At 51.1% G+C, this 9,467-nt stretch overlaps 1 protein-coding gene across 1 annotated transcript in view; it reads right to left on the bottom strand.

Annotated features, from left to right (window-relative positions):
• The window catches only part of CDH15 (cadherin 15), a 30,082-nt gene that overhangs the window by 3,405 nt on the left and 17,210 nt on the right, over window positions 1–9,467 (bottom strand). The window contains exons 2-11 of the mRNA XM_069085881.1: window positions 8,846–8,998; window positions 7,677–7,832; window positions 7,115–7,259; window positions 6,162–6,322; window positions 4,908–5,036; window positions 2,971–3,156; window positions 2,129–2,382; window positions 1,734–1,876; window positions 999–1,235; window positions 90–361 (exon numbers count right to left, since the gene is read on the bottom strand). Coding sequence (XP_068941982.1) covers window positions 90–361; window positions 999–1,235; window positions 1,734–1,876; window positions 2,129–2,382; window positions 2,971–3,156; window positions 4,908–5,036; window positions 6,162–6,322; window positions 7,115–7,259; window positions 7,677–7,832; window positions 8,846–8,998 — 1,836 coding nt within the window. The remainder of the gene's footprint in view (window positions 1–89; window positions 362–998; window positions 1,236–1,733; window positions 1,877–2,128; window positions 2,383–2,970; window positions 3,157–4,907; window positions 5,037–6,161; window positions 6,323–7,114; window positions 7,260–7,676; window positions 7,833–8,845; window positions 8,999–9,467) is intronic.

The raw sequence follows: 9,467 nt of genomic DNA on the forward strand, positions 1-9,467 counted from the left end.
GGGGGGGCTCTGGATGATGAAGGATTCCCTAGAAGGATCCGAGGGAGACGCTCGGTGTGGAACATGGGGGCATCAGATAAGATTCTCTAGGGGGACGTGCGGTAGACGAAGGGTGGCTTACAAAGTAGAAGGATGATGCTGGCAAGGACGATGACCAGGGCCACCAGGCTGATGCCTGCCCCCCCGGCCAGAAGGGCAGCTGCCCCCGGGGTGCAGAGCCCGGCCTCCCCACAGCGACACACGGTCACATTGAGCAGCTGCTCCAGCTGCTGGGGGGGCTGCCCTGAGTCTTGGAGCAGGAGGGACAGACTGTACAGCCCCTCCTGAGCCTCCGTCCGCAAACGTAGACGGGCGTGAGTCACTGTGAGGAGAGGAGGTTATGGAGGAGGAGAGAGAACACCGTCCCCCACTGCTCCCCTGCCCTCATCCCATCTCCTTTTCTTTCCATCATATGCTCCCCATGCCCACCCCTCTAAGCTCCTTCTTGTCTGGCCCTTCCCCTCTCTAACCCACCTTTCAGTCACCTACTGAGTCAGGAGACCCGGGTTCTAATCCCAGCTCTCCAAGTTCTTTGCTGTGTTACCTTGAGTGAATAGCTTGACTTTTTCAGTCTGCTAAGAATGATCATCGTCACCATCAATCTACAAGCTCTTATTGAGCCCCTACTGGGTGTTGTTCCTTATAACAATTGGCACATAGCATTTGGGGGTTTGCAAAGGGATTTCCACCCATTGCTTCATTTAACCCTCACAGCAACCCTATGAGTCATTATCAGTTCCATTTTACAGGTGAGGACACTGAGGTTCAGGGAGGTTGAATGATCCTACCTAAGCCACACAGCTAATAAATGTCTGAGGTCTTACTGATCCCAAGCCCTGCTATATAGCCGCTTTACCTCTAATTTCTCCTCCTTTTTCTCCCCCCAAGCCCTAAGACCTGAAGTATCCTGAGCTCCTGAACTCTTTGGCTTAACTTTAGGAAGAGGGTTGGGTTCTCACCATTGAGTTGGCTAATGCTCCAGTTTCTGGCCAGTTCAGGAGAGCTGGGACTCAGTTGAAAGTGAAAGGGGGCCCCGTGTGGAGGCAAGTCCTCATCGGTAGCACTGAGGATGAGGCCGGACCCCTGGGCAGGGTCACTGCACAGGGTACCAGTTGGTGTAGTCAGGAGTGGTGCATGGTCATTGACCTCCAGAATCTCTATGGACAGGGTGCCTGTGGCTGTGCGAGCTGGGGAGGCTGGTGATACAAGAAGGGGGAGGCTATATGTCATTTTTGTTGACCCTGTTGACCCTCCCCTGATCTAGACCTCTGTCCAGTCCCAGGATACAGTTGTGAGCTATAGTGAATTTGGTGCTTGGGGAAAGGGTTGCAGGAATCTGCTTTTCCTATGGGCAGTAGCTGTCAAATACCCATTACTCATCCTAGCTGGTGGAGAGGGCATTTTTGTTTAGGAAGGGGTCAGAATAGCCCTCTGAGATGCTGTGGTCTCACAGTGATACCCCCAAATGGGCATCAATGATCCATCTCCCTTGGGATCTGGGAGCCTTAGACTCTGAGACATTCTGTACTCTTACCCCACATCCAGACCTCTGTATTTAGGAACACATATGTAACATGTGAAATTCATGGCTATGGCCAGCAAGGGTGGTCTCTGTCCATTGCCCTCAAGCCTATGGTTTTCCATGAGATAGGGAAACACCATGGCATCACCTCCTCCCCCCACCATGCCCTCACCATCATCACTGGCCAGGATGATGGCCCTGTACCAGCCATCTTTGAGGAATGGTGAGTCTGGGTTGATAGCACGCTTAGTCTGGATCCGACCAGTGGCACGGTCTACTTGAAGCCAGTCCTCGGGGTCATAGTCTTTGAAGTAACTGAGATAAGATGGGAAAGGGTCAGATGTTGGTGGGCCTGAGCTTACGCTTAGCACACTCAGTCACACACATCAACAGAAACTTAGGTGCATTTCCATGTATACACGTGCTTTGTGGGACGATACTATAGCTGGATTATAGACTCTACCCATCAGGCCACTGGAGGGAAGCCCCCTGCCTCTTTCCCAGACTGTAGAAGGCCTCTGTAATTTTGGAAGCCTGAGGAAGGTCTGAGATCTTCCCGGCTCTCACCTGATATGCTGATGTTGCTGGGTGTCTGGGTCTCGGGCAAAGAAGGTGGTGACGTCAGTCCCAGGAGCAGCCCCCTCGGCCACACTAGCTCGAAGAGGGTTGGTGTGGAAGACGGGTGGCTCATTGACATCCTGCACCTCCACAGTCACTGTGGCTAAGCCTCGAGCAGCCTTTGGGGCACTTGCCTGCAGGGGGGCCTCATTCTGCACTGCCACTCGAAGCTGGTACTGCTCTCTGCTTTCATGGTCCAAGGGCTGTGGGAACCAAAGGGGCTCCTTTGGTGACATCTAAACCCTCCCTCTCCTTCCCTTGCAACTCCGCTCCCCCAAACACATATGCTTCTGGGCACACCTTTGTGAGCCTTGGGACCTCGGTTTTATCTAGGGCCAAAACATATTTTTTTTTCCCCACACAAAATTGTAACAGGGAATGAGGGAAAAACAAAAACTCTAGACATCTGGCTAATACAGGGAGGGGAACCTGCATAGGCTCTGGGATGGAGATAGATAGGTTCTCCCTTCCCCCTCCCATTCCCTCAATCCATCTTCCCCTGGTATAAACTCCCTGACAATAGTCTTCCTGCCCCTAATGCCTGGTACATTGTAGGTGCTTAATAAATGCACATTGGTATGTATGATAGTCTACTGGGATGAAAAGCAGGTTTCCTAGGGAGAGTGGTGATGAGATGGTTCCAAGCCAAGGAACCAGGAGTCCAGGTCCTAAAACTGGCTGTGAAATAAGGCAAGGTCTATGGCCCATCCACCACCTGGGGAGGGTCAGTGAACTCAGAGATCTTCCCACCTACCTGGCCGTGGCACAGTCTACGTCCTGGCCTTGCTCACCTTCACCACAGATAGGATGCCATCATTGGTCTTAGGGTCTGTACGAATGGCAAACTGCCCACCGGGATCTCCTTCCAGAATGGTGAACTTGGCCACCCAGTTGGGAGAGCCAGGAAGGTCCTTGTCTTGAACTTCGAGCCTCCCCACATCTATTCCACTGATGGCCTCGTCAGCTCTCATGGAGAACTAGGAGAGATGCCACAGTGCCCAGTTACTGCCCAGGAAGAACACGGGTTTGGTGTGTGAGGGAGGTCTGGTTGACGGAGATGATCCCTCCTGGAACTGGATTTTGCCTTATAGCTTGTAAGACCTTGGGAAAGTCACCCTATCCAGACCTCAGTTTCCTCATATTAAAAAAAAAGAGGATTATAATAACTGCACTCTATACCTCATGGAGCTGTTCTGAGGGGGGTGCTTTGTGAACCTTAAAGCTCTGTGTGAATGTGAGCCGCTCTCATCATTCCTGGCTCCATGTCCAGGCTGGCCATCTCTAGGTAGACATGACATTCATCTCTGTATCTAGCCCTAGTGAGCCCCTCTCCAGAGCTACAGTCCTGTGTCACCAGCTACCTGTTAGACTTTTCAGTGTTGGAGTCTTGAGGCATCTCAAACTCTACGTGTCCAAAACAGAGTTCATGACTTTTATACTCAAACCCGCTCCCATTGCCATCCAGGGGGCCGCCATTTTGCAGGTCACCCAAGTTCACAACTCCAATATCCTCCTCGACCCCTCACTCTTACTACACATATTTGATCATTTGCTAAAGCTAATCGCTTCTAACTATTGCTTCCCTCCAACAGGACCCCTCCATTCCACTCACACAGCTCCCACCCTAGTTCAGGCCCTCATGACTTTTCAAATGAACTATCCCAATGGCTTCCTATTTGGTCATCCTGCCTCTGACCTCTCCCCTTTCCAATCCATACTCCACAAAGCTGCCAATGCAATTTTCCTTAGTTGATGGAAACTCCTTACTCACTCCCCTGTTCTATAAACCTCAACGGTTCCCTCTTATGTCTAGGATCAAATATACACTTGTCCGTTAGGCATTTCAAGCCCTTTACCAGCTCGCTCCTTCTTACCACTCCCGTCTTCTTATATATCCCGCTTAGAACAGGTCCTACTGACCGACTTGCTATTCTTGATACGTGGCCCTACATTTATCTCCCATATTTGCCCTGTCAGACCTAGGATGCTCTTCCTTCTCACCTCTTTCTGAATATCGAGTTTCCTTTAAGCCAAGTACCACCTTTTCCATTAAGGTGAAGGAAAGGGAATAAAAATGTTTTATAGCACCTATATACCCCATGCTGTACTAAATGTTTTACAAATCTTGTTTGATCCTCACGACAGCTTTGCAAGGTAGGTGCTGTTATTATCCCCATTTTACCACAGAGGAAAGTGAGGCAAACAAGTTAAGTGACTTGTCCAGGGTCACACAGCTAGCAAATGTCTTAAGTAGGATTTGAATTCTAGCCACTGGGACATCTACCTAGCTGTCTCTGCTGACCCGCTTCACTGACACTCTGGCTCCTAGTATCTCCTGTTCTATGACCATCTTGCATTAACCCTTTGTGTGTGTGTATGTATATATATATATATAATTCATACAGTCGTATGAATACATCTCCCCATTAGATTATAAATTCCTTGAGGGGAGAGACTGTATTTACCTTTCTTTGTCTCCCCACCTCTCAGCACAATGCCTGGCACATAGCAGGTGCTTAATCAAAGCTCACTGATGGCCTGACCCATCCTTGTCACTTTCAGCCAGGAGGCAAGTCCTAGCCATGAGCAGTAGTTAAAGACTTCTGGAATAGAAGTGTCTGGTGCTAAGGCCAGGACTGGCTTTAGGAGTGGAGAAGAACCTGAATTTCCCACGATGGTCCAGCTGGGTACGTGTGGGGATGGGAGGGAGCAGGGGGAGGGGCAATACCTCCTCCCTGGTGAACTCTGGGGCATTGTCATTGATGTCGTCTACGTAGATGACGGCTGTGGCGGTGTTGGTGAGCCCGTCCCCAGACATGTCAGCCACCTGCAGCGTCAGATTATACACTCCGACCACCTGGGGGAGAGGGAAAGAAGGCCAGGGCCAAGAAGGGGAGTGAGACTAGAGATAAAGGCCGATGGGCAGGGCCAGGAGCCATCACTCATCCGCCCCATGGTGGGCACTTCTGCAGGAGGAGCAGGGGTATAAAGAGTTCTGGAGACACTTAGAACTTTGGAATCAGGGACTGAGTCCCAGACTAGGGGTCTTTCTGGTGAGCCAAGCCCGGCGACGAAGCTTCAGGGGTCCAACTTGATTCGCCAAGCTGGCTTCCCTCTCCAGATGGGGCTGGGGGGTAGCACCACAGAAGGAGGGCTGGGTCCTGGGCGCTAGGGGGAGAGAGGTGTCGAGCAAATGAAAAAGTCCCCCCTTTTCCACTCTGCAGACACAGTCATGGCCTGAGGCACCAGAGGGCACAGCTCCCGCCTTCACCACCAGTGTGGGCACACCTCGGTGGATGGGCTTATCTTCAGGAAGACCTGAGTTCAAATCCGGCCTCAGACACTTACTAGCTGTATAACCCTGGGCAAAGCACTCAATCTCTCTCCCCCTCCATTTCCTCATCTGTAAAACGGGGATTATAACGGCACTTCCCCCCGCCCCCCATTGTCATGAGAATTAGATAACACACATAAAACTCTTTATGAAGCTTACGGCACAATATAAGCGCTGTTATCGCTATTATTAACACTATTTGGAAAAGCTCCCAGGAATCAACAATGCTTGGAACAGTGTTGTGGCTCAATCATGTTCAACTTCTCATGACTAACCCCATTGGGGGTGTTCTTGGCAGAGATGCTGGAGGGGTTTGCCGTTTTCTTCTCCAGCTCATTTTACAGACGAGGAAAAAGAGGCAAACAGGGTTAAGTGACTCGCCCAGGGTCACACAGTTTGTAAGAGTTTGAGGTCACATTTGGACGCAGGTTTTCTTGATTCTAGTCCTAGCGCTCTGTGCCCTATGGTGCCTCCCTAGTTCTCTTCTTACAGAGTAGGGATGGCTCTCTCCACGCTCCCTCTGCGGAGCCTCTGGGCAGGGTAATAGTAACACACAGGTAATAATCCACATGCTCAGGGCGCCCTGCAGTGTGGACAGCGCCCATGCACCCACCCCTCGCTGCCCTTCATGCTCCTCGGGGCACTCACCTCTCTATCCAGCCCCACTTGCACCGTTCGGATCTCCCCCGTAAGCTCATCGATGCTGAAATGCCCTGTCTCGCCCTGGTCCAGGATGGAGTACCTCAGAGCAGCATTGTCTGTGTTTGGGTCATCAGCGTCCGTAGCTTCGGCCTTTGTCACATAGGTGCCTGGGAGGAGGATGGACAGACTGACTTCCAGCCCCCTCGCTGCCCTGTGGGCAGAAGGAGGGACCCAAACACTCACTCCCTCAGCACCCCCAGTAACCCCACCAAAGCAGACTGAAAGGAATTGCCGCGTAGCGTGGGGGAGTCTGGGGGTATATTCCAGGCAAAATGAAGAGGGACCATTATTGGGGATGTCCCAGTGTCAACCCAGGAGGTCACCAAGGTGCAGCAGCGCGCAGGCTGGCGATTCTCCAGGATTTGAACAAACACGATCAGTTCAATGCTTTCCAAACTTTTAGAGCCTGTGAGTTTCCTGGAGCGGATGTCACAGATAGGTGAGGGAGGGGGAATCCAATTTCAATAAAGAAATGGTCCAATATCCAACATAAACAGCGCCTAGTGACAAGATTAGCTCCGGTCTGGGAATCAAACAACTGATCTTGTTATATTTACATATGTCCTCACTGCCCGGTGCATTTTGATAAGCTTGGAGGTGGAAAGGTTATCATTCTCTTTATTGCTAAGACTTCAGCCCCTTTCCCATAAACAGGCTGCAGGTAGTTTATTTTCCAAAGCTCGAATACAGTTTTATTTTTTCCTGCATTCTGTTTTTGGAAACATTTTTGAGTTTTGGAAACTCCTGATGGAATATGGTTGTTTACCTAGATGGTGTCTGGCCTAATTTACTTATGTAGATCCCTTCCAAGGCACTTCTAAGCTTTTGAGCATACCCAGGCCCTATTTCCCAATGTCATGAGGCCCATGCTGGGGGAGGGGAAGGCTGATCAGCCTCACCTGGGATGGCTCCCTCTAGTACGTGGCCGGTGAATACCTCCTGTTGGAAGACTGGCCGGTTGTCATTCTGGTCCACTACCACAATTTCCAGGTCAGTCGGGTCCTCCAGCGTGGACCCTCCCAGATCCAGGGCAAAGGCCTTGAGCTAAGCGAGAAGAGAGCCAGGGCTGGCACCATCGGCGCTTTGTCCAAGCAGTCACATGGATGGTGCAATGGGTTTGGGACAGAAATCCAGGGAGCCGGCTTCTGCTGTTAGTTACCCTGTCACTCACTAGGTGACTGGGAAGGTTACTTGAACCACACTAGGTCTTGGGTTTTCATCTGTTTAAAGGGGAAAATAGAGGCATCTATATATGGACGGGATCTGGGTAGGGCTGTCTCTGGGAAGCCACTCTCTAGGGCTAGGGGCTGAGTGTCCTGGGCGTGGCTCTTCTTTGAGCCCAAGAACAGGTCCAGAGCACGGGGAAGGGCCCTGATGGGGTTGGGGAAGGGGGCTTGTAGTGGGCTGAGCCATGTGGGCTGGGTTAGGCTAGAACAGGCTCTTCCTGCCAGCAGCCCTTACCCTAAAGTGGTCAGTCTTCTCTCGGTCCAGCATGGCATTGAGGAACACCTTCCCAGTGAACTTATCAATGGAGAAGATCCCAAAAGGCTCCTCATCTACCCCTGGGCCCTTGATGCTGTAGATGACGCCTCCCAGCTGCTGTTTATCAGACTTGATCTGCCCAAGGAGAGAAAACGGACTGGTAAGAAAGGCAATGCTGTGGCAGAGAATAGTGTTGAATGTGGATTTGGGGGAGCTGAGTTCAAATCCTGTGCTTCCTTTTACTCCCTAGCTGACCTTGCACAAGTCACTTGAACCTTGCTAAATTCTCAGTCTCTTCATCTATAAAGTGATGGCATTGGACGAGATTTCAAGGTCCCTTCTCACTCTAAATCTGGGCTTGGGGATATGGGGATTAACTCCTGGGGACTCCATCTTCCCCTATGATCCCTCCTGGTAAAAGATAATCTATCTGTTCTCTGACCTTTACCCTAGGACACCTGTCCTTTGGAGACTGTTTCCTAGTGAGTAGGAACTATTACCTACCAAGGGATTCTGGAAGAGGGAAGAAAAAGTACCTCATCTTCACCTGGTGCTATACCTCAAGGGTCAGGACAGGTGCCGCCTCCTCCATGAAGCCTTCCCTGCCACCCCTCCTCCCTATCTAAAGTATTCTGTCCTTCCTCAAACTGGCTTGAATATTTTGGATCCTCCTTTGCCCCTAAGACATTCTACTTGGCATTATATCTATTTATTAGTGTTTCACTTCTATCCTTCCCCATTAGACTATGAGGTCCTTGAGAGTAGGTACATGTTATTTATTTCATCTCTGTATCCCCGGAACCTAGCATGGTGTCTTACACATAGCAGGCTGTCAAACATTTCTTGATGAGAAAAAGTGTGACAGGCTCCCCCTTACCAGCCCTGTCCTCCCCTACCTTCCCCATCCTGCCCCCATGCCTCAGGAATTCTGGGTAGGTCTCAGAGAAGTTTTTGGCTTCAGTTGGGAAAGTCACAGATGGAGGCCTTGGGGGAGGTGGGGGTGTAGGTGGGAATTGCCCTTGGGCTTTGGCAGTGGTGCCAAGTTCTGGGACTGTGCCTTCTCCTCTTCTGCACACGGAGGGTAGTTACAAAACCTGTCCTGACTTGCCTCTTTCCCCTGCCCCAAGCCCCAGAGTGCCCATGCCAACCTGCACCAGGGTGTAGGGAATCCGCTTGTGGTTCTCAGACACGCTGATGGGCGGGATGACCCAGGCTCTCCGAACTCGATTCAGCCCTGTTGGATGTCGCCAGAGATAAAGGGGGCTGGGAGGCACAGTCATCCCCATGGAGAGGTTGAGACCCTAGTATTAGGAAATGGAAAACATCGGTGCCATGATCTGATTCCCACTACCCAGCAGGGCTGGTTTCACCATTGACACAATGCTTCCCCTTAATGGGAAATTAGCCAGAGACTGCTTCCTAGACTCAGAGGAGACCCCAGAGTGGAGAATGGGCAGTGAATGAAGCCTTTGCCAGCAGCACAGGAGGTGAGTTTGATGGGAGATTAAGATCTGAATGGGATGCCAAGCTCTGAGCCAGCTGGAAGCATCTCCAGGAAGTGTGACCCCTGAGTTGTGTGCCCAGGAGTGTGGACCATGGCTATGGTGTAATGGAAAGAACACAGGATTTAGTATTAGAAAAACCTTAGTTCAAACACAGATTCTGCCAGCTACTAGAGAGGCGAGGTGGGGGGGGCAGAAAGAGAAATTGGGGAGAGGCAGAGAGAGAGAGAGAGCGAGAGAGAGAGAGAGACAGAGAGACAGAGAGAGA

This window comes from Petaurus breviceps, unplaced genomic scaffold, assembly GCF_028583685.1.
Source record: "Petaurus breviceps papuanus isolate PSGF00001 unplaced genomic scaffold, PetGlider_PUasm1.0 176, whole genome shotgun sequence".
In the NCBI taxonomy this organism is placed as follows: Eukaryota; Metazoa; Chordata; class Mammalia; order Diprotodontia; family Petauridae; genus Petaurus; species Petaurus breviceps.